Below are 25,302 nucleotides of genomic sequence, written 5' to 3'. Positions count from 1 at the left end.
ATTCACTAAAAGACACTGAGCAAACTAGGATGAACCAAACAAGGTCCCTGTCCTCAAGACTATTGGAAGGAAATATTCCATTTGTTTACTCCTGCTCCCTACACTCTTCCTAATGTCCTTTACAATGAGTCGAATCTAATATAAGAAATCAGTCTTCAGATTGCTGCCTAGGCTTTTAAAACTTGTGCTCCAAAGGTTGAAAAAGAAAAACTTTTGAGTTTAATATCAAGAAAAGTATGTAGGATGCCTGGATGGCTCTGTTAGTTAAGCAACTGCCTTCAGGTCTGGTCATGATCTTAAGGTCCTGAGATTGAGCCCTGAGTTGGATTTCCTGCTCAGTAGAGAGTCTGCTTCTCTCTCCTGCCGCTACTCCCAACTCGTTGAAGTCATAAATGAATGGATAAAATCCTTTAAAAAAAAAAAAAAAAGAAAAGAAAGCAGGTATGTGCCTATCTCTTAGGTGAACTTTCAGCTTGTTTAGATACAATATTTCAAACCTTATCTCTAACTCTTCTCCATTCTCTTGGACTTCCTATTTTCATGCTCTCCTTAACCAACTATGAGTGCCCTTCCCTCAGCTTGGTCACTTAACTTTGTAATCTTTCGTCTTCGCCCTGACAATCCCTCTTTCTATAACACTTCGCTTAGCATACTGAAGTGACATTAACCCTACCCAATTATCTGGTGTGACTGATATTGGCCAGTCAACTTGCTGAGGTAATTCAATTATTTATCTGTACCAAACAGAATAAGACAAAAATAAAGTGAGCACATAATTTCTGTAGGAAAACCATATATAAATTTAGTCAAATAAGATGGACACTACTATTTAATCCCACTTCACAGTTAATTAGATTTCTTACCAAAGAAAAGGATGTTGTCTTGGCATGTTACTTAAATTTAGAATTGTGTGTTTTTTAAAAGTACTTAGTAGTTAAAAAACAAACACTACTTTTCAAAGAAAAAGTACTCTGGGTTAAAAAACATTTGGGTACTACACCTGAAACTCATTTGCCTCCTCTTCTTACATTGTCAGCAATCGACTGAAAAAGTTCAGATATGTCATAATTATCACTTAATTTTAACCCAGGCACACAAGTTAATTTCAAATGTGACTTAAGCCACAAGGTTCAAACTTGGTGTTAACAAGAGATTCTGTTTTCTAAATGAATTGACTGAAGGCACACACTTAAAATGAGAGGTGTAGGAACAGAGTTCCACAATGTAAGTGGTGTCACAACAATAAATTTGAGCTCAATAGCAGGAACTATGCCCCACTTTATCTTTACATCTCCAGCAACCAGCAATGTCCCTCACATTATAGGTGCTAAACAGTGTCATTTTAAATAATGTTCTCAGTCATGAAATTGCTCCTCCAAAACAATATATCCCCTTTCCCCTTAAAAACAACAACAACAACAACAACAACAAAAAACCGTAATATTAGGCGCCCCTGGGTGGCTCAGTGGGTTAAGCCTCTGACTTGGTTTCAGCTCAGGTCATGATCTCAGGATCCATAGAGCAAGCTCCGGGCTCATCAGGGAGTCTGCCTGAGGTTCTCTCTGTCCCTCCCTCCACTGTGCTCTCTCTCTAAAACAAATCAATAAATCTTTTTAAAAACCCGTATTATTATATGGCATGAACTTTTTATAGATGAAAAAGCATTCAATCACGGTTGAAATGGACTTGGCTAGGTTTAAATTCACTTACACTTCTGTTTTCTATTCCTACCCTAGTGGTAGTTTCAATCTTCCCCTGAGTATGTTCTCAAATGCAAGATTCTAAGCCTCCAGATCATTATTCAGAGGAGAATTCCAAACCCTGGAGCCCCTGGGTGCTTCTGCCAAGCCGCCGGCACTGGAGCCGCCTTTTAAATGCTTACGTGAGTGAAGCCACGCCCTTAGATGGCGGCAGCGCATGCGCGCAGGAAGCGGAGACGCGATTCGGCGTGCGGGTGAGCTTCAGGGTCCGCGGCCTGGGGGTCTGGACCTGAACTTTGGGCGGTTCCCGCGGCTGTTGCGACGGGACTGCGCCCCACCGCCCAGGGCTCACCCTCGGAACCCACCCTGGTTCTGGCTGCGCGCCTTGTCTCTGTGCGACCGACGGCCCCCCCACCCTCGACCCCGCGTCACTGCGTGGGCGTGTGGTGGAGGCGGAGCCCGCTGTCCCAGGACCGGCGATTGGCTGATTCCGCTTTCCTTTCGCCTTCCTGGCTGCGGGGCTCAGGTGTGAAGTGACCGCCAGTGTAGGACCCCTCGCTCGGAAGGAATGAGCTTTGCTTTTCCAGTGAGGTCTTAACATCGCCCACAGGAGTTTGAGCTATCCGTCAGCCGCAGGTTCCAGAAATAGTTAGGATTTATGTTATTTTTGCGGTCGGTGGAAGATGTTGGCATTTATGTTTGCCTCCGGGAGTTTTTTACTGGCAACTTAAACGACTTATTTTTCCCTAGAAACACTATTCTGTCCCTCAGGGGCTCATATTGTTATTTTCCATGACAGGTCCTGACGACAATATTTGCAAAAAGTATATAAAGATGATAACCAATATAGTTATATTGAGCCTGATCATTTGCATTTCTTTAGCTTTCTGGATTATATCTATGACTGCAAGCACCTATTATGGTAAGTATGAATGTTCTGAGTTATTTTCTTCTAATCTAATTGGTGGAATTGAAGATTGTATCATTAATGAAATCTACAACTTGTATCTTATGAGTGGTTATAAATTATGTTTTCCTAACTTCCACAGCCTGAATTTAATTTACCAACATTAAAATATAAACACTGCTTTGAAGATTTAAAAACCTTTAATAAACGCTGCCTCTGATAATACTGGTGAAACATTTCAAAATACATTTCTGCGTTGTGTGTAGTTATTACATCTACATGAGAAATAAGTGAAATGAAATACAGTTTTGTAAACCAATTGCAGCGATGCGTTTAGTAAGAATGTCTGTAAGTAGTTTATCAGTTTTATGTATCCTGTAAAAATAGCAATAAAAATAAAAGGTGGTATAATGTTTACATTTGGAGTTTTTGGAGGATTTGTCTGGTCTTTGGTCACTTCAAAAGAACAGACATCTTTTTTAAAATCTGAAGCCCCACTTTATAAGATATTCTGGACTCAAGCCTAGACAGTTTTGAATACTCTAGAGTTTAAGTATGCCTTTACAGAAATTTCCTTGGTACTCTATAAAAATAGAGTTCTGTTCAGCTGAAAGGAAAAAGTGAGAGCAAGAAAGGGATTGCCATTTCAGACCTTAGCCTTTTTCAGAGACATGTGAATAATCGAATGAGTAGTGTTCAGGTTCAGAAGCTTTCAGAATTACTCATTCATAATGAATCACAGTAGAGCATGAGAGGAGATTCTTGTTTGTGCTATTATTATTTTTTTTGTTTGTGCTATTATTAAGTCTGACTTGAACTCCATGGAATAAACCTGGATTTGTAAACCAAAGTGTCCCTCTGGAACCAGGCCCCTGATTTTTGCATCTTAAACACACAAGAATTGTGTTCATTTTCAGAAGTAGAATTTTTGTTTTTGAACATTTGGCCTGCTTTGCCTTCTATTTTCCCATTTTTGATAGAAATGTGGGCCATAGTAATAGTTCACATTTTTCGTCATTTAACACATTTCGTATTTAACAAAATGTGAACATTTCGTTCACATTTTTCGTATTTAACTTAGTCTTGTTGTGTAGGAGTCTGTCAGGAACTGTGAGGATTTTATTTTATTTATTTATTTTTTTAAAAAAGATTTTATTGTCAGTGAGAGAGAGAGCAAGAGCGAGCACAGGCAGAGTGGCAGGCAGAGTCAGAGGGAGAAGCAGGCTCCCTGTGGAGCAAGGAGCTCGATGTGGGGCTCCATCCCAGGATGCTGGGATCATGACCTGAGCCGAAGGCAGCTGCTTAACCAACTGAGCCACCCAGGCGTCCCCCACTGTGGGGATTTTTTTTTAAATTAATTTATTTATTTATCAGAGAGAGAGAGGGAGAGAGAGCGAGCACAGGCGGACAGAATGGCAGGCAGAGGCAGAGGGGAGAAGCAGGCTCCCTGCGGAGCAAGGAGCCCGATGTGAGACTCGATCCCAGGACGCCGGGATCATGACCTGAGCCGAAGGCAGCTGCTTAACCAACTGAGCCACCCAGGCGTCCCCCACTGTGGGGATTTTAAACGAGAAAGCTCTGACCTGTCTAAAGAGGGTGGTTTCTCTCCACTGTGGTCAGTTCTGCCATGTGGGCCTGAGCATCCAGTTTTTAAAACAGAAGCCAAGGTTCTGGGTTTTTATATGAAATCTTTAAATATTGACTCCCAACTCTTTGAAAACATTATGCTAGCCAAACAAAGAAACAAACAAAAACATCTGTGAGGTGAATGCAACCTTTGGAAAAATCAGTTGCTAATTGTTGAATAGAGGTGTGTAGCCTGTAAGAATGTTACTTTAAAAAATAAATCTCTCTAAAAAGCAGAAAGAGGAATAATTGAATCCTGCTAAGAAAGTTTGTTCTGTACAATTATTATTATTTTTTAAGATTTTATTTATTTGACAAAGACCTAGTGAGAGGGGGAACACACGCAGGGGAAGTGGAGGCAGGGAGCCTGATGTAGGGCTCAATCCTAGGACCCTGGGATCACAACCCCAAAGGTAGACACTTAACAACTGAGCCACCCAGGTGCCCCATGCTCTCTACAATCCTTGAGATTTAATACATGCCTCCTTTTCAAAACAGTGGGGAACTAGATATATATCTCAAATCTCCAAATACATATGAAGTACCAAAACTTAGACAGTACTTACTTGGTCATTTCCCAAAAGGACTGTCTCTCTGGAAATACACAAATCTTAACATAGTTATTTTACTTTGGTGACTTCATCTCGGTTTCTCTACTTATGATAGTATTTTAATCCAGAATGCAGTTATCAAAGCTTATAATCAAGACTTACCTGTAAATTTAATTTTTTAGGTAATTTACAGCCTGTTTCTCCTTGGCGTTGGCTGTTTTCTGTTGTTGTTCCTGTTTTGATCGTCTCTAATGGCTTTAAAAAGAAAAGTCTAGACCACAGTGGGGCTTTAGGAGGTATGTTTTTCTTTTAACTGTTTATGTAATAAGTGCTTGCTTATATAATTTAAACTCATGTTTTCTAAATTCTGAACTTATGAGACTATAAATCCCATTATGCATTTTAGACAATGATAAAGTTGTTATTCAGCATTCCTATTCTGTCAAAATTTCAGATACTGACATACTCAGTGCAATGTACAAATTTAACTTTTAATTGATATCAAGTAGATTAGTGGGATAGATTTTTTTTTTAAAGATTTATTTATTTGACAGACAGAGATCACAAGTAGCCAGAGAGACAGAGAGAGAGGAGGAAGCAGGCTCCCTGCTGAGCAGAGAACCCGATGTGGGGCTCGATCCCAGGACCCTGGGATCATGACCTGAGCCGTAAGCAGAGGCCTTAACCCACTGAGCCACCCAGGCGCCCCATGGGATAGATTTTTTAGTTCCTTGATTATTCTGCTCTTTCAGTTGTAGTAAATTACCTGCTGTCAGAAACATTGGAGCACTCCTGGGAGGTGGACAGTAGAGGAGCTGTTGGAAAGAATCATTCTAGGAAATTGCTATTAGTAGCCTCAAACAAAGCAGTCCAAACTAAGTATCCTAGATTTATTTTTCATAACTGAGTTAGGGATAGGCCAGATTTTTGTTCTTTTAGGACATATTTTTCGAGTACTTACTATATGCCCCTCTTTTGGAAACTGGGGATATGGCTGTGAACAAGGCCAAAGTTTCAAGTTCTGGTGGAACTTTTATTCTTTATTAACAGTTAGGTAACAAAATACATACAACTTTTTATATAATGATAAATTTTACCAGAAAAATTAAAATAATAAAGTGTGTATGTTAGGGAATGTGGGCGTTCTTTTGTATATAGGGTCAAGCATAACCCTTTACTCTAAGGACGTAGTTTTGAACCAAAACTTGAAGAAGCTAGCAGTGACAAGCTTGTTCCAAGCTGACAGAATAACATGTGTAAAGACCCTGACATATACACTGGCTTATTTAGGTATGAGAATAGACTCATTTGACTGGAAAATACTTTAAAAAAGGGGGGGGGTATAGAAAATTAAAGAAATAGGCAAGGACCAGGTAATAAGGAGTCTTGGACACAGTAAAGTTTTTTTTTTTTAAGATTTATTCATTTTAGCAAAGAGAGCGTGTGTGTATGAGTAAGAGCTCATACAAGGGAGGGGCAGAGGGAGAGAGAGAGTCCCAAGCAGAGTCCCCACTGAGGTGATGACCTGAACTGAAACTGATGCTTAACCAACTGAGCTACTCAGGCGCTCCATAGTAAAGATTTTATTCCAAACTAGGTGGAATCTCCCCTGCCTCAAATCAAGGGGGTGACATGATCTGATGTGACATCAGGACTTTGATATACTGCTAGTGTTATAAGCCCCAAACCATGAGGATTCCCCCTCAAATACTACAGGCAGGATGAGATCACTACAGAATGACATTTATTTATTTGTTTGTTTGTTTATTTTTAAAGATTTTACCCATTTGACAGAGACACAGTGAGAGGGGAGTGGGAGTGGGAGAAGCAGGTCTCCCACCAAGCAGGGAGCCCGACTCGCGGTTTGATCCCAGGATCCCAGGATCATGACCTGAGCCAAAGGTGCCCCCAGAATGACGATTATTTAGAACTGGGAGGTCTTTTTTTTTTTTTTTTTTTTTAGATTTTATTTATTTATTTAGAGAGAGCATGCGCTTGGGGAACAGAGGGACAGAGGGAGGGGGGAAGGAGAATCTTAACCAGACTTTGTGCTGAGTGCACAGAGCCCAACACAGGGATCCATCTCATGACCCTGAGATCTTGACCTGAGTGGAAATCAAGAGTCAGTTACTTAACTAACTGAGCCATCCAGGTGCCTCTCCTAGAAGCGCGCCTTCACGTTGAAGCCAGATATCTACCCAACCTTCAAAATACTAGTGGTCATTAGTCCTAATTTAGCACTGTAAACACACTCTGCTGCCTCTGATCTCATTGAGAGATTATTTTGAGAATAAGGAGGATCACATGAGGGGACATATGGGAATATGACTATAAACTGTAAAGCACTGAGTAGATGATTTGTTCGAAGGAGGTATTATATAGTCCAATTGTTCACTGTGTTCCTTTGGTTCCTTCAGTATGGATAGTCTGTCATTAGATTTTTGGCTTGACAGGTTTTATTATTTTTTAAAGAATATATTTACTTATTTGACATCGAGCAAAAGCAGAGGGAGCAGCAGGCTGAGGGAGAAGCAGACTCCCTCCTGAGCAGGGAGCCCAATGTGGGCCTTGATCCCAGAACCCTGGGATCGTGACCTGCGCCGAAGGCAGATGCTTAACCAACTGAGCCACACAGGCATCGTTTGAATACTAGCCAATAGTATTCGACAAGTTTAAATTTAATTTCACTTACCAGAACTATTCAGCTTGGTGGCTTACTTTTTTTCTTCCCAGTCATTCATTCAACAAGTGTATTGTTAGGGTCTCCTATATGCCACATACTTTTCTCGGCACCTAGGATTTAGTAATAAACAAAATGGATAAAAATCCCATTGTCAGAGAGCTTACTGTTTTAGTCAGGGGACACAGATGATAAAAGAGATGGGTTTGAGGCATTTAATCCCCAGAGCTATATGCTGTAAGTGTAGTGGAAATGCACGCAAATGGAGAATTGTCTAGAAAGGCCAGTGGTTGTGCTTCATGTGATTTCACAAGAGTGGCCTTGCTTTTTTTAAGTCACCAAATTGTGTCTGGTGTTCAGTCTTTCTGAAATAAAAGTGTCATTTTGTCAGATAGCCAGAGCTGATCAGACCTAATAAAACCAGTTTCTGTTGCTCATTGTCTCATGGGACTGGTATATGAGTCAGAGTTCAGACATAGTTAGGAGTTGCAGAAAATACCAAGGTATTTTTAAACTACGTGAAAGAAATCATTCTTTAGAAGTGCATTGCCTTGGGGCACCTGGATGGCTCAGTGGGTTAAGCCGCTGCCTTTGGCTCAGGTCATGATCTCAGGGTCCTGGGATCGAGTCCCACATTGGGCTCTCTGCTCAGCAGGGAGCCTGTTCTCCTCTCTCTCTCTCTCTCTCTCTCTCTGCCTGCCTCTCTGCCTACTTGTGATCTCCCTCTGTCAAATAAATAAATAAAATCTTTAAAAAAAAAAAAAAAAGTACATTGCCTTGGGGCGCCTGGGTGGCTCAGTGGGTTAAGCCTCTGCCTCAGTGGGTTAAGCCTCCCTGCTGAGCAGAGAGCCTGATGCAGGGCTCGATCCCAGGACCCTGGGATCATGACCTGAGCCGAAGGCAGAGGCTTTAACCCACTGAGCCACCCAGGCGCCCCAAGAGATTCTTAATCTCACAAAACAAACTGAGGGTTGCCGGGAGGGGGGGGGGTCGGTAGGGTTGGGTTATGGACAGTGGGGAGGGCATGTGCTATGGTTAGTGCTGTGAAGTATGTAAACCTGGCGATTCACAGACCTGTACCCCTGGGGCTAATAATACATTATATGTTGTTTTTTTTTTTTAAGATTTAAAAAATTTATTTATTATTTATTTATTTTTAGATTTTATTTATTTTTTAAGAGAGAGAAACAATACAAACAGGAGATGGAGAGAGAGAATCTCTTTTTTTTAAAGATTTATTTGAGAGAGAGAGTACAAGTGTATGTCGGTTGGGGAAGGGACAGAGGGAAAGGAAGAAGCAGACTGCCCTGGTGAGCAGGGGAGCTTGATGCAGGCTTGACCCCAGGACCCTGGGATAGTGACCTGAACCGAAGGCAGGCATTTAACTGAGACACCCAGGTGTCCTGGAGAGAGCAAATCTCAGGCAAACTCCTTGCAGAGTGTAGAGCCCGATGTGAGGCTTGATCCCAGGACCCTGAGATCATGACCTGAGCTGAAACCAAGAGTTGGATGTTTAACTGCACCACCCAGACACCCCTCTCCTTTACTTTTGAAAAATGATTTGGCTGGATATAAGCTTCTTGTTTGACAGATTTTTTTTCCTTTTCTTTTCACACTTTGAGTATATCAGCCCAGTACCTTCTGGCCTCTGGCATTCTGGCCTCTAGAGTTTCTGATAAGAAACCTGTTGATGGGGCGCCTGGGTGGCTCAGTGGGTTAAGCCGCTGCCTTCGGCTCAGGTCATGATCTCGGGGTCCTGGGATCGAGTCCCACATCGGGCTCTCTGCTCAGCAGGGAGCCTGCTTCCTCCTCTCTCTCTCACTCTGCCTGCCTCTCTGCCTACTTGTGATCTCTCTCTGTCAAATAAATAAATAAAATCTTTAAAAAAAAAATGAATTAAAAAAAAAAAGAAACCTATTGATAATCTTATTGAGGATCCCTCATATGTGATAAGTTGCTTACCTCTTTCTGTTTTCAAGATTGTCTTTGTCTTTGAACAGTTTGGTTATAATGTGTCTCAGTGTGGCTCTCTTTGAATTCATTCTACTTGGAGTTTGCTAGGCTTCTTTCTTGTATGTTTATATGTATGTCTTCAACAAACTTTGGAATTAAAAAAAAAAACTTGGTAAGGTTTCAGCCATTATTTCTTCAGATAATTTCTCTGCCCCCTTTTCCTTCTCTTTTCTCCTTCTGGGCTTTCCCACATGTGTGTTGTTCTCCTTGATGGTGTCCTATATGTCCCACAGGCTCTGTTCTCCTTTCTTCATTCTTTTTTCTTTCTGTTTTTCATATGGAATCATGTCCATTGCCTGTCTTTAGGTTTGTGGATTCTTTCTTCTCCCTGCTCTGATGTGCCTTTGAATCTCTACTGAATTGTTTTCAACTCCAGTATTCCCTTTCAGTTTCTCTTAGATTTCTGTCTCTTTATTAGTATTTCTATATTGTCCCATATTGTTCTCTTGACTTTCTTCATGTCTGCTTTTAGTTCTCTGAGCATCTTTAAAACGGTTGATGTCTTTGCTTAGTAGGTCCACCATCTGGCCTTCCAGTCTCCATTCATTTTGTTTTCCCTTTGAGTGGGCCATACTTGTCTGTTTCTTCATATGCTTCAAGATATTTTTGTTGAAAACTGGACATTTAAATCTAACAGTGTGGCAGCTCTGGAAATCAGAATTTCCTCTGTCCCCAGGGTTTGCTTTCTTTCATTTTGTTTTGTCTTGCTTTTGATTGTTGCATCTGTCTTTGTGCCAGGGATCACCTTGATGTATAAACCCAAGATCTTCCCAGTCTTTTCTGAGCCTATACCTTTCCCTGGGTATGCACTATCACCTTCTAATTTTCCCCATAAATGGAGTTTCTTTTGAATGTCCTAGTCTTTAATGTCTGGCTTTCCAAAGGAGGAAAAACAGAAAAATGAAGGAAGGTTAGCATCAGTCCTTTAAATCCTTTGGAAGTCTCTTCAACCAGACAAGAAAGGGCTTGTAACAGTTGGGGGGTGGAGTGTAATAACGGCTGCCAGCCTCTATGTCTATACCTCCATAATCAGAAGCAGCAGTCATTGATCAGAATACAAATCCTGAGACATGCCTGGGTGGCTTAGTTGTTAAGCATCTATCTTTGGCTCAGGTAATGATCCCAGAGTCCTGGGATCAAGCCCTGCAGTGGGCTCCCTGCTCAGTGGGAAGTCTGCTTCTTCCTCTCCTACTCCCCACTGCTTGTGTTCCCTCTTTCACTGTGTTTCTCTGTCATATAAGTAAATGAAATCTTCAAAAATATCAAATCCTGGTAGGTGGACAATAAGTCTTTCCTGCCCAACCTGGCTCCCACAAGCTGTGTACAGACTGCACCTGCAGTTCCTGCCCTTCCTGCCGTGGGAGTGGGTAGGGGGCTACACTGTTAAGAAATGAACTTGACCAAAGTTAGGTGCAGTTTCCCCCTCCAAGCCTTCCTTTGAAAGTTACAAGCCTTCAGTAGACTCCAGAGTTCCAAAACAGTTTTTTTAGATTGTTCCAGTGCAATTGTTGTCTAGGTGGGAAGACAGATTTCCTGGTGCTTCCTACTCTTCTGTCTTCCCCATATCCTCTGTTCCATTCATTTTTGTAGTATTAACTAACTATTGTGGTAATAGAAACACGAGTGCTCTGCTGCTTAACCACCAATTTTACTTTAAGAACATTTTCAAAATTTGTAACAAAGACCTTTAAAGATTATCTGAGTCATTTCAGTGGGGGGGTTGGGAGGCACAGAGGGAGAGGGAAAGAATCCCAAGCAGGCTCCATGCCTAGAGCCTGACATCCAGGGCTCGACCTAACCACCTGAGATCATGACCTGAACCCAAATCAAGACTCTGACACTTAACCAATTAAGCCACCCAGGTGCCCCTAATCTGAGTAATTTAAGAAGCTAATTCCAGGGTGCCTGGGTGGCTCAGTCATTAAGCGTCTGCTTTCGGCTCAGGTCATGATCCCAGGACCTGGGATCAAGTCCCACATTGGGTTTCCTGCTTGGCAGGAAGCCTGCTTCTCCCTCTCCCACTCCTCCTGCTCATGTTCCTCTCACTTTGTCTCATTCTGTCAAATAAATAAATAAAATCTTAAAAAAAAAAAAGCTAATTCAGATATGCATCTTCTCTTTATAATAACCTATAGGGGCACACATGGCTGGCTCAGTTGGTTGACCATCCAACTCAATTTTGGTTCAGGTCATGATCTCAGGGTCATGAGATCAAGCCCTGTGTCAGGCTCCACACTCAGCTAGGAGTCTGCTTCTCTCCTTCACCCTCTGCCTCTACCTCCACCCCGCCCATTGCACATGCAATCATGCATGTGCACAATCTTGTTTGTTCTTCTGATTAGACTGTAGGTATTATAAGCCTTCCTTGAAATTGTCTACCCATGGAAAAATGAAGGATGTCCCCTTTCTTCTTTGTCCAAATAAAAGAAACAAAAAAAAGTCTAAAAATCTGAAATCACATTTACAGAAAGTATTCCATTTTTTTTAAAGATTTTATTTTATTTATTTGACAGAGAGAGATCACAAGTAGGCAGAGAGGCAGAGAGAGAGAGAGAGAGAGAGGAGGAAGCAGGCTCCCTGCTGAGCAGAGAGCCCGATGCGGGACTTGATCCCAGGACCCCAAGATCATGACCTGAGCCAAAGGCAGCGGCTTAACGCACTGAGCCACCCAGGTGCCCTGAAAGTATTCCATTTTTGATTCCACATAAAATCCAGGATTATTTTGATAGATTTACATATTAAAACATAACTAAGAACCACTACCTCCATCTTCTCACGTAGTTTATGAGGCTCAACAAAAGGGCATGTGAAAGTTTTTTGAAAAGCATGAAAAGCTAGCCTATAAGAAAAAAAAGATTCAGGCTCTGAAGGGAAAATATAAAAATTAGAAGCTAGAAAGACTGTACAATCTAAACCTCCCTGGGAGATCCACAGCTAATTTGGAAAGTTAGCTATCTATCCAAATATTATATATAAATTACTGCTATTTATTGTGTTCTACAATTTGATTACAAAAAGTATGTCTAGAATGATAACATACATTCATATATTTATAGTTTGTTTGAAAGGAGGTAAAAATATGCTAAAAAATTTTATCTCAATTTGGGACGCCTGGGTGGCTCAGTTGGATAAGCAGCTGCCTTCGGCTCAGGTCATGATCCCAGCATCCTGGGATCGAGTCCCACATCGGGCGCCTTGCTTGGCAGGGAGCCTGCTTCTCCCTCTGACTCTGCCTGCCACTCTGTCTGCCTGTGCTTGCTCTCGCTTCTCTCTCTATGACAAATAAATAAATAAATAATCTTAAAAAAAAAAAAATTTATCTCAATTTAATCAAACCAGTTTTTAGTTTACTATTTGGTAATACCTGAATTGGTAAAAATAAAAATGTTTTCGTAATGTACATTTCAGGTCATAATGTAAAAAATAACTGAAAAAAGTCCCAATTCTTTTTTTCACTGCATTAATGTATGGAATGAGTATAATTCTGTGTATGTATGTTTTTCTTTCAGGGCTTGTGGTTGGATTTATCCTTACCATTGCAAATTTCAGCTTTTTTACCTCTTTGCTGATGTTTTTCCTTTCTTCTTCAAAACTCACTAAATGGAAGGGAGAAATAAAGAAGCGTCTAGATTCAGAATACAAAGAAGGTAAAATGAATTATGTTTGACATCACTTATAATTTATTTTACTTATAATTTATCACTTTATTTCATCCCAAGATACTATAAGTTTATAATCAGAACATGTTTAGACTGTTGAAACAGATAAATTTTGCATGAGAATAACTTTAAGTAGTGGCCTAATTTAGTTTATCCTTACTTCAGCACAATAGTAACAGCGGAATTTTAGAAGCATTAAAATCTATCATTATTCTAAAACCATATAGAATGTAAGCAAAGGTACCATTTGATTTTTAGTCATTATTAAAATTATAGTAATTTTTCTTTCTTTAAACTTTAAGTTCCTGTAACTGCATGATTTTCCTTCTGAAGAGAAAACATTTCTTGTCCTGTTTATCCACTTGTTTGTTTGTAGGTGGGCAGAGGAATTGGGTTCAGGTGTTCTGTAATGGAGCTGTGCCCACTGAGCTGGCCCTGCTCTACATGATAGAAAATGGCCCCGGGGAAATCCCAATAGATTTTTCCAAGCAATATACTGCTTCCTGGATGTGTTTGTCTCTCCTGGCTGCACTGGCCTGCTCTGCTGGAGACACATGGGCTTCAGAAGTTGGTCCAATTCTGAGTAAAAGTCCACCAAGGCTAATAACAACCTGGGAAAAAGTTCCAGTTGGTGAGTATTTAAGTTTCTTTAAATAATGAAATGAACAAAAAAAAAAAATCTGACTTACTATGTTTCTGACTTAAGAGACTGTTAAGAATTTTAGTCTTCTAAACTGGAAAATTGCGGTTGGCTATTAAGCTGATGATAAATAATATTTGCAGGAAATGATAGCAAGTCCTAGATAAACAATACAGAAACACAGAGATGTATCAGGAGGAGAGGAAAAAGAAGAGAATGTTAGAGTGTTTCATGAGGACCTGGTATGTGGTTAGTGCTTTAACACAGATCTTGCCTGTTATTGTTAACTACTAATACTACTATATTGTTATCTTCGTCATCACCTCCCCTCCCTTTTTTCTTCCCTTCTCCTCCTTGCTTTTTTCTCCCCTACTTTCTCTTCTTCTTTTTCTTCTTCATATCCTTTTCATTTTTTTCTCTTTTTTTTTTAAAGATTTTATTTATTTATTTGACAGAGAGAGATGACAAGCAGGCAGAGAGAGAGGAGGAAGCAGGCTCCCTGCTGAGCAGAGAGCCCGATTTGGGGCTCGATCCCAGTACCCTGGGATCATGACCTGAGCCAAAGACAGTGGCTTAACCCACTGAGCCACCCAGGCGTCCCTCATTTTTTTCTCTTAATCATTATCATCATCCTCTTTAATACCCTCAATATTCATGTGAATTAGTTCTTTTATTATTTCCATCTTACTAACAAGGATATTAAGAGAAGTTAAGTAACTTAACTACAGGCACATAACTTAGAAATGGCAAAACTATGATTGAAATCAGGCAGTTTGGCTTCATGGAACCATTCCCTTGCATTGCTTACTATGTCAGGAGTTAATGGGGAGAAAAGACTTCTTTTTAAGTAGACTGTGGTCTTTGGATTGTATGAAAGAGAACCTTTTCTTCAGTTGGTCTTGATAAGATAGGTACCAATTTTGTTGTTTATTTGTTTCCTTGATTTTATGTGTTTGTTGATTGTTAACCAGATTATTTTATGGTTGTTTTTTTTTTTTTTTTCTTCAGGGACCAATGGAGGGGTCACAATGGTGGGCCTTGCTTCCAGTCTACTTGGTGGCACCTTTGTGGGCATCACATACTTCCTCACACAGTTGGTTTTTGTTAATGATTTAGACATTTCTGCTCCCCAGTGGCCAATTATTGCATTTGGGGGTCTGGCTGGATTACTAGGATCAGTTGTAGACTCATATTTAGGAGCTACAATGCAGTTTACTGGTAAGTATATCACTTTATTATTGCAACTTGTTGGTGTAGTAAATGGGAAAGAAATATGGGGGAGAAAAACATGGCAATGGAAACAGTCCCAAAGACAGAAGAATCAAGAGGCCAGGGAATGACAAGACAGAGTTTTTTCTACAATTCTGATTTTAAAAAATTTTTTTTGTTAAATTAATTGAAAGAGAACTAATTCCACAGAGCAATGAGTAGAAGCTGCTTGGGGAAGATAATAGTGCAGGAAACAGATACTTTTGCTTTGGGGACTTCACCTAATCCCAAGGAAAGCAGAACATTTGGGATCAGATCATTTTAATGCTCCACCTTCCATTTGTCTTCCAAGTCTCTTTGAGAGAGAATTATTGTACTACTCTGTACACATATGACCTGTTTTTCTACTGTGACATAATGCTTTCTGTCCCCACTGAATTTTTAGCCCCAACTCAAGGAATATGGGAGAGTTGGTTTTCCCCAGAATTTTCTATGCTTTGCTTCTGAGGCATTGTCATTTCAGTGTACTGACATATTCTGTTAGGTGTGTATTTCCTCCACATTCTGACCAACCATGTTTTCTCCTTTGATTCATACAGGTAAGAGGCTGGGAGTTTGGGGAGTTTCCTTGTGTACAATCCTTCCAGTTCTCTTCATCTACCAAGATACTGTTCTTACCCTTCTGCTTTGCTCCCCACCTATCAGAATGTTTTTTCTTTCAGATTCATTTCTCTTATCTAAATACCAAGGAGGAAGCAGTCTGATTTTAGTTCAAGATCAAGGTCACTAACTCTACATACATACACACACACACACACACACACACACAGACACACACACACACACTTACCCTTCCTCCCTCCCTCTCCCTCCCTCTCTGTTTTTGGGTTTCTGTTTGTTTATTTAGGAGCCTAGGTTTTATTCTACACTGAATCCTAACTGGGGACGTTTCTGATCATGTTGAGTGGATTGAAAAAATTAATGTGGGCTGTGGGAAAGATTAATTCCTTCAGTAAATTCTTTGTGTGCCTACTTTGTGCTGGCACCACACTGGGTCCTGGGTTTCCATTGCAGAGGCTAAATACAGGATTCCTTTTCTCAAAGATCTCACAGGTTGGTCTTGGAGACCTAGTCTTCTAGTTTCATGCTATCTCTGCTTTTAATGTTCTTCCTTCTTCCGGTGAGGGAATCCCAGCAGTGTTGAGAAAACAGTATTGAAGTGTACTAAAACTCACATTTCAAAAAAAGTTCTTGGTAATCAAGGGTTCCATATCTCTCACCTTATAATTATCCACTGAAGTCAATTTATAAGTGGTTGAGACTTTTTCAAAGATTATATTCTTTGGAGGAGAAAAGCTAATTTGTTTTAAATCAAGTCATTTGGATTTTCCACCTCACTTGCTTCTTTTCCACTCTAGGTTTAGATGAAAGCACTGGCATGGTGGTCAATAGCCCAGCGAATGACGTGAAGTACATAGCAGGGAAACCAATTCTTGATAACAACGCAGTGAATCTGTTTTCTTCTGTCCTCATTGCCCTCTTACTCCCAACTGCTGCGTGGGGATTTTGGCCCAGGGAGTGAACTTCTTTTCATTTACAAAGGTTGAAACTGTGGTAAATTCAGCTAAATTTGCAATTCCAAGTTTAATCCCTAAGAAGAATAATTGTAATTGACAAAGAGAAAATACTGGCTCTTCCCATATTCATTGTGATGAGATTCCACATTTTTCTTCTCATTAACTCCCTTGAAACAGCCAACCTCTTTGTAGTGAAAGATAAGTGTACATAGAACTTACTTGTGTTTTTCTTCTGCTAAATAGAGCTTCTTGAGCAATGAAGCTCTGATGTCCCTAAATATTGCTGTATGTTGGCCTAAAAGTGTAATGCCACTTGTGCCAGTTGCCCAAATTTTAGTTTTGGGTGGTTTAAATTGATGTGTGTGGAAGCCTGAATAAATATACTCTTCACTTCCTCCATTATTTGCCATTTCCAGTTGTGAGAAGTGTGGAGTATGGTTCTTAGGGAGCTATTCCACATGTGTTCTTCCTTCCTCAGGGTTAGTAATGAAAAAAAAGTATCTTTTTCATATGACCATTAGAATGCATGAAAAAAATTATTTTTAAGTAAAAGCAAAAGAGATTTATCTTCTGTCAATAAAATGTGCACCTTACTTATATTTTAGTTGATTTTTGAGCAGACATTATCTTGAATTTAATATTTTTTAATGTATTTCTAGCTTTTTTTGAAATTTATATAGAAATCTGTTTTACTTTGGCACCCTGAACAGTCACTGGAAAACTATCATAATTATTTTTTTATTTGCTACCTAGAATTGATTGGAAGATGCTATGATTTCCTATTCTGTGCTGAAGTTATACTCTCCTGTACAATAATAGACTCAACTAAAATGAATTCTACTTTTCTGTTTTATCCTTCACTATGATTTACTGTATGCTAAAGGAGTTTGAAATGGTGTGGATTATTTTGCTGAAACTATTTAAAAATATTTTTCATGTGATTTCCATACACCCGCCCCCATACTTTTTTTACATTGAAATTGAAACTGAAGAGAGATTCCATGAATAACCCACCATTATTAAGAGTGGATAAATCTTAGATTTCTTTACTGGTGACTCTACTACAGTGATAATTGAGAACTGAGTTGATTCTGAAAGAAAGAAAGAAAAAAGCAGTTGACACACTTAATCCAGGCAACAGAGGGGGTCTCAATCGTTGGTTTTCACCTTTGGGTATACTTTGGAATCATCTGAGTATCTTGTCCTGGGCTTCACTTGGAAGGATTCCAATTTACCTTTTCCAGGTTAGAGCCTGGGTATTAGCACTTTTTAAGAGTTCTTGTTCCTGCACATGAGAATCATCTAGGGTGTCTTTTGGTTTTTTAAGATTTTTTTTTTTTTTAAAGTAATCTATACACTCAGCGTGAGGCTTGAACTTACCACCTCAAGATCAAGAGTTGCATGTTCTACTGACTTAGCCAGCCTGGGTAGGGCATTTTTAAAAACACTTGCCAAGGCCCCTTCCTAGATCAAGTAAATCAGAATATCTGAAGGTGAGGCTCATACATAGGTTATTTCTAGAAAGCTCTCCAGGAGATTCAAATTTTAAACAGGTTGAGAACTACTAAATCAGAATGTCCTAAAGCACTATGCATAAAAGAAGCTTCAAAAGAGTGGGACTTTGCATTTTTATACAGGCAGCTATTAGTAGCAGTGCTATATGCTGTCTTTATACAGTGATATCTTCTAATAATTATACCTACATCACTTACCAGCTCATTCCTGTGTTTTTGATGCAGCCTGTTTATTCCCATAGCTGTTCCAATATGCCTTTTCTCTTTTCCTGGTGACTCATCCTCATGACATACCATGGAATAAAAATATTTTTTGTAACCATCTTTGGGTTTGATAGAATCACCATATCATTAACAGATTAGGGAAATACTGCTTGACAAGCCTTTATTTGAAAACCTAGGGCTAATTGTGTTTTGAAATCAAAATTTTCAGATTTTAGAACACTAATAGAGTACATATATTTTCCTCAAATTCTCAAGAGTCTAAGATAGGGGCGCCTGGGTGGCTCAGTGGGTTAAAGCCTCTGCCTTCGGCCCAGGTCATGATCCCAAGGTCCTGGGATCAAGCCCCGCATCAGGCTCTCTGCTCAGCAGGGAGCCTGCTTCCTCTTCTCTCTCTGCCTGCCTCTCTGCCTACTTGTGATCTCTCTGTCAAATAAATAAAATCTGTAAAAAAAAAAAAAAAAAAAAAAACCCACTTTAATAGAATTCCATATAACAGTATAATAAAAAAATATGTACTGCCTATCTCAGCAGCTTAAAGGTATACATACCATTTCTTAAAACACTATTATGCAGTAGAGGAGAGGAAGGTGTATGTGGCCCAAGGCTTTTGAAGCTTTTGAAGAAGACCTGAAAATTTAAAGGAGTGGCATTTGAGGACTCATCAGTGGAGGAACCAGGAGAATAATGAATTGATAAAATCGGTCATTCCATTCTTAGCTTTTCTCATTACTTGGGTTATGTATGCCTCAGCCAAGCTGAATATATCTTTATTGTTTCTAACTCCTACCTATGTAGGGTGCTGGCTTCAGAAAAGCCAACCGCATCCCAATTAGATAAAGACCTAGTATAGAGAAAAATCATGCAAAAATCATAAACTTTGCCTCATTCCTGTAGCATTAACAGATGCTCCCTGTTGTGCACAGCGGGTATACTGGAGCCCAGTCATCTGATGTCCCTGGTGTTTCGTCTGCTGTTCTGATGTCATCACAATGAGAAAAAAAAGTGTCGTAGCCATCAAGTTTCAGGTGAATTATATATGCTTTAAAGATGAAAACAAAATCATGCAACTAAATTATTTAATCTCCTTATGGAGTATCTGTTGCTGTACTTCCAAATGGTCCTGAATATTTTAAAAATATGTAGATGTCCAATATATGTTTGTTAAATTAAGTTGTTTGACTGTAAACAGTGTTTTCTTTAAGAGTCACTGACAGTTGATAATCAGGAACATTTTTCTGGAGGAAAATAAAAAATAAAAAAACCAGTTTGGCTACTTGAATTTCTGAGTACTGTGATGAATCCAACATTTCTCAATCATGTGATACACTATTAATGGTTCCGGAACTAATGAGTCAGGAAATGATAGTAAGGGCAAGGCTCCTAAAATTGTTTTCTCTGCCAAGACTAGACTTGTTTTTTTTTGTTTTTTTTTTTTTTAAAGATTTTATTTATTTATTTGACAGAGAGAGATCACCAGTAGACAGAGAGGCAGGCAGAGAGAGGAAGGGAAGCAAGCTCTCTGCTGAGCAGAGAGCCAGATGCGGGACTTGATCCCAGGACCCTGAGATCATGACCCCGGCCGAAGGCAGCGGCTTAACCCACTGAGCCACCGAGGCGCCCAAGACTAGACTTGTTAACTGTTCTTCATCACCCCCTTCAAAATTTTATACATGTGGTAACCCTTTTATGTTTGGGGTTTTTTTTTTTTTTTTGCATTTTTTATTTTTTTAAGGCATCTCTACTCCCATTGTTGGGCTTGCACTCACGACCCCAAGATCAAGAGTTGCATGCTCCATTGACTGAGCCAATTTATTTGGCTTTATTTCTTTTCTCTTTCTTTTCTTTTTTAATTGATATTTAATTACTTATGTAACACACTGAATCTATTCTTTTAATTTTTTAAAGATTTTTTAAATTTTTATTTGAGAGAGAGATTGAGAGAGAGAGTGCGTCAGTGCGCAAGTCGGGGAGGGCGGAGGGAATGGGAGAGGGAGAAGCAGACTCCCTTCTCAGTGGGGAGCCAGACACGGCTCTATCCCAGGACTCAGAGATCATGACCTGAGCCAAAATCAGGCACTTAACCAAGTGAGCCATGCAGGTACCCTACACTGAATCTATTTTTAAAATGTTAGAATATTAAAGCTAAAATATCCTTTTGCCTCCACAACCCCCTCAATAAACCAAGCTTTCTATCTTCCCCAGAATAACTACTGTTAGAAATTTGACATATTTTCTACAAATAATTGTTTGGATCTATTCTTATTTATTTATTTATTTATTTTTAAAGATTTTATTTATTTATTTGACAGAGAGAAATCACAAGTAGATGGAGAGGCAGGCAGAGAGAGAGACAGGGAAGCAGGCTCCCTGCTGAGCATAGAGCCCGATGCGGGACTCGATCCCACGACCCTGAGATCATGACCTGAGCCAAAGGTAGCGGCTTAACCCACTGAGCCACCCAGGCGCCCATGTTTGGGTTTATTTTTAAATCTCTTTAATTATTAAGATTTTATTTATTTGACAGAGTACACAAGCAGGGGAGGGGCAAGCAGAGGGAGAGGGAGAAGGAGGCTCCCCACTGAGCAAGGAGCCAGATGTGGGGCTTAATCCCAGGACCCTGGGATCATGACCTGAGCCGAAGGCAGATGCTGAACTCACTGGGCCACCTAGGCATCCCTGTTTTGGGTGTGTTTTAATACATTCTTCTTAATGAAATTTTGTTATAATTAATACTATCATTCTGCTGCTTTTAAGTTGATGCCTACCTTCCAAGGAAAAAAGGTTAGAAGGGTATATACCAAAATAATAATGTGTTCTAAAATTTCTACAGTCAAATGTGTTTCTTCTACCAATCAAAATATTCAAACAAAATAATCTCCAGAAATTACTCCTCTTCCCCATCTTCCCCTCCCCATCATCGTTTTAAATGGTATTCCTTTTCTTTATAAACTATCTTATTAGCAATCAATTACAAGAATAAAATGGGGGTGCCTGGGTGGCTTAGTCGGTTAAGTGTCTGCCTTCAGCTCAGATTATGATCCCAGGGTTCTCGGATTGAGTTCTCATTCAGGCTTGCTGTTTGGTGGTGAGCCTGCTTCTCCGTCTCCGTATGTCCCTCCCCCTGCTGTGTACTCTCTTTTAAGTAAATGAATAAAATCTTCAAGAAAAAGAAACACAAATTTGTTTGTCTGTTTGAGATTCCCTATCTTGAAGCCTGAAGCACCAGTGTAATCCAAGTGTTAAAGCTTTAACTTTAGGGGCTCCTGGCTGGCTCAGTCGGTTAAGCGTCTGCTTTCAGTCCAGGTCATGATCCCAGGGTCCTGGGATTAAGCCCCACATCTGGCTCTCTGCTTACCGGGGAGCCTGCTTCTCCTTCTCCCTCTGCCTGCTTCTCCTTCTGCCTTTGCATGCTCTCTCTCAAATAAAATCTTCTTACAAAAAAAAAAGAATCTTCTTATGTTGAATACAACGTAATGAAAATTAACAGTGGATACTCAAAGCAATACTTTAATACTTTGCACTTTTGGATTGTTGCAAAAATTAATACAAGTATCACAAATCTCTACCTGAATGGTGTATTTTGAGTGTGGGTTTTTTTTTTTTCCCCCATTTTTTTCAAATTCTTGATGAGGGAGCAGGAGGCTGGCTGAGGACAAAGCAAGAGCTGGCGCCTTGCACCACCCCCCTTCACCGGCTCCCCTCCATATGTGTAGCATTCCTCAGGCACCCCTGACTGCCATAAAATGATAAATAGTTAACTTGCTGAGATCACAATCCTGCAAGACAGGAGTCTCCCTTGGTTTGCAAATGTCCTTGAGATTACAACAAAGAAGTTACCTTATCAATAGCCCAATTTCCAAAGACACAGAACTCAGTTCCTCAAGCCCTAATGTCACCCTCCCCTCCATAAAAAACCGAAGGAGGTGAAGGAGGCGGAGGTAGAAGGAAAAGTAAATAAAGTTAAATTTCTTCTAAACCTAAATCTCATTAACAAGGATGCTTGATAGCAGGAATGTAACATTCCACCAGAATTCCAATTGTCTTTACTTGATAGTAACCAGGTCTTCAATATCCTGATAGTATTCTTTGCCCCAATAGCCCTTCTGGACACCCCTTTCTCCTCACCTACCCAACTCCTGTGTATATAACCAACCACTCCTCCCAACCCGGGGCAGCAGCTCTTCCTGCCCGCGGGTCCTGTCCCCATGCTTTAATAAACCACCATTTTGCACCAAAGATGTCTTAAGAATTCTTTCTTTAGTCATCAGCTCCGAACCTCACCCCACCGAACCTGACTTAGGTTCTGGGACTTCATCATTCTGATCTTAACTGTTTGCATTTGAAATTATACATGACAAACACCTTGGCAAAATTCTCAACACACTGTCATAGAATTCTAGAACAAAGAACCTTCAGGAATATTCTCAGCTCATTGCCCAGACTTGAAACTAAAAAATACCATTTTACATGAGTGAGTGTATTGTTTTCTAACATGAATGCCTCCTGACCTTTGCATACCCTGTCCTTCCTGGAATTCCTACCCTCTCCCTTCCCTTAATGACACTTCAAACACAGCTTAACGGCTTAATGGCTTAACGGAGCTTCCTCCAAGAATCTTCTCAGGGAGGGACGCCTGGGTGGCTCAGTCACCAGGTGTCTGCCTTCGGCTCAGGTCATAATCCCGGGATCCTGGGATCAAGCCCCGAGTGGAGCTCCTTCCTCAGCGGGAAGCCTGCTTCTCCCTCTTCCACTCCCCCTGCTTGTGTTTTCTCTCTTGCTGTGTCTCTGTCAAATAAATAAAATCTTAAAAAAAAAAAAATCTTCTCAGGGTCAATTAGGTATCCCCATACACATTCTACGCTGTAACTACAGCAGTTACCACACAATGAACATTTACTAATTCAGCATATTAATACTTAACCTTTTTCTTCAAACTACTGGTCTCCCTATTGCTAAGAACTATGTACATGTTCTTAGAAATGCACATGTAGAAAGGGCACTAAACGTTTCCTTAGGACGAAATATAGTTTTTAAGTCCATTTGTGGGGCTAGACTAATGATAGGGATTCTATTATTTTCTCTTAATCTCATCAGGCTACAATGTCTTAAATAGCAATATCATAAAGGATTAGCAGCACCTGGGTGGCTCAGCTGATTAAGCATCCGACTCTTGATTTTGGCTCAGGTCATGATCTCAGGGTCCTGGGATTGAGCCCTGTGTCAGTGAGCAGTCTGCTTGTCTTCCTCTCCTTCTGCCCCTCCCTCTGCTTGCATGCCCTCTCTCTCTCTCCCCCAAATAAATACATCTTAAAATAAAAATAAATGGTGTTAAAAAAATAAAAATAAAAAATAAATCAATAAATGGTGTTACCATATAGGATTACCAGAGAATAAACTCATTAGAACTGGATGTGGTAGATACAGGTCCCCATATTTCTACTGTGATAATCTGTGTAATGCTGCATATAACAACTCAGTTATAATTCCAATAAAATTTGATCCTAAAGTTGATCTTTATAATGGACTAATATATTATTCAACAAGATTAATTCAGTTTTTTCCATAAAGTAGGGCACTAAATTGTGTCCAAACACTAACCATTCTCAAGTGTGTTTCCTCAGTGATTAACAAGCAGCTTCTCTGTCAGTTACACAACTTGTACCCTGGCATATATCGAAATATATTTTTAAATAACCGTTTTTTCCTCAATTTTAAGGTAATATATTCATTACATAAAATTTAAAAAAAGAAAAAGGTGTAGAAGGGAAAAAGATTCATAATCCTTCTCAAAGACAGGATTATTATTTTAGTATATTTAATATTTTAGGAAGGAAAGAAAATATCTAAATTCTTTTGTGTGTCCTGGTATAGAAGAAACCATGATTGTTAAGTGGGTCTGGTCCCAGGCATAACATTCTGTTTTGATTCTCACTATATGATGTCCCGTCTCACACCTGAGCAGTGAATTCATGTGATAGAGGGCTTAAGAGGCACCCGGGTGGCTCAGTTGGTTAAGCATCTACCTTCAGCTCAGGTCATGATCACAGGGCCCTGGCATTGAACCCCACCTCAGGCTCCTTGCTTAGTGGGGAGCCTCCTTCTCTCTCTCCCTCTGCTATTCCCTCTGCTTGTGCTATCGCTCTCTTTCTCTCTCTGTGTCAAATAAATAAATAAAATCTTAAAAAAAGAGAGAGAGAGAGAGAAAGTTTAATCTTGAGGTAAGGAAACCTGAGTTTCAGCCTCCAGTCACCCAAAAACATTTGTGTGGTGCTTCTGTGCTTTAGGTACTGTGTTTTGAAATTGGTGAATCAAAGATGTATAGGACAAGAACCGGGCACTTCTGATAAATGTAGGGGAGAGAAATGTGTGTGACTACCACAAACAAATATGTGTCTACTGTGATTTTTTTTTTAAATGAAGATTTTATTTATTTGACAGAGAGAGAGGAGACCGCACAAGCAGAGGAAGATGGGGAGCAGCAGACAGAGGGAGAGGGAGAAGCAGGCTCTCCTGATACAGGGCTCCATCCTAGGACCCTGGTCTCATGACCTAAGCCAAAGACAGATGCTTAGCCCACTGAGCCATCCAGGGCACCCCTACTGTGATTTTTTTTTTTTTTTTTTGTAATTTTTATTTTTGCCTTCTGTTGCCCCTTGAATCAACTTCCCATAACCTTATATAAGAACTCCAAAAAGCCCTTGACATTTCTCTTGTTCTTAGAAACTAGAGGAAGAGTAGGTCGATGAACTGAGAGAACAGAGAACCGTGTTCCTCTTTCCCACTGCAGGCTTCCAGCCTAAAGCAGGTTCAAGCTGAGGGTGGGTGGGGAGACTAGGTCAAATCTGAATTAATTAGTTAATTTTTTGTTTTAAAAAAATTATTTATTTATTTGAGATGCAGAGAGCATGAACAGGAGAAGGGGCAGAGGGAGAGGGAGAAGACGACTCCCTACTGAGCAGGGAGCCCGATATGAGGCTTAATCCCAGGACCCTGAGATCACG

General features: G+C 40.1%; 1 protein-coding gene across 7 annotated transcripts; it reads left to right on the top strand.

Moving 5' to 3' along the window:
* The first annotated feature begins 1,864 nt into the window (after positions 1–1,864).
* Positions 1,865–19,580, top strand: TMEM19 (transmembrane protein 19). 7 transcript variants are annotated; one of them, XM_082742846.1, is made up of 7 exons: positions 1,865–1,954; positions 2,500–2,622; positions 4,967–5,080; positions 12,987–13,124; positions 13,513–13,767; positions 14,785–14,994; positions 19,196–19,580. In XM_082742846.1, exons 1-7 carry the CDS (start codon positions 1,918–1,920, stop codon positions 19,249–19,251), a joined length of 933 nt encoding a protein of 310 aa, XP_082598972.1. In that variant the 5' UTR covers positions 1,865–1,917; the 3' UTR covers positions 19,252–19,580. The 7 variants fall into 7 exon arrangements, with proteins under 7 accessions (XP_082598972.1, XP_082598968.1, XP_082598974.1 ...); XM_082742842.1 differs by having other exon boundaries at positions 1,866–1,954; positions 16,404–19,580; XM_082742848.1 differs by having other exon boundaries at positions 1,915–2,226.
* Positions 19,581–25,302: the final 5,722 nt, after the last annotated feature.

Source organism: Mustela nivalis (assembly GCF_964662115.1).
Source record: "Mustela nivalis genome assembly, chromosome: 7".
Lineage (NCBI taxonomy): Eukaryota > Metazoa > Chordata > Mammalia > Carnivora > Mustelidae > Mustela > Mustela nivalis.
This window is presented reverse-complemented; position numbering and strand designations above follow the sequence as displayed.

Excerpts from the sequence above, each read along its gene's own strand:
- TMEM19 (XM_082742842.1), top strand. The coding sequence starts at position 1,918 with ATGCGCGCAGGAAGCGGAGACGCGATTCGGCGTGCGG. Across the intron at positions 5,081-12,986 it reads CCACAGTGGGGCTTTAGGAG|GGCTTGTGGTTGGATTTATC; the intron begins GTATGTTTTTCT and ends TTTTTCTTTCAG. Across the intron at positions 13,125-13,512 it reads AGATTCAGAATACAAAGAAG|GTGGGCAGAGGAATTGGGTT; the intron begins GTAAAATGAATT and ends GTTTGTTTGTAG.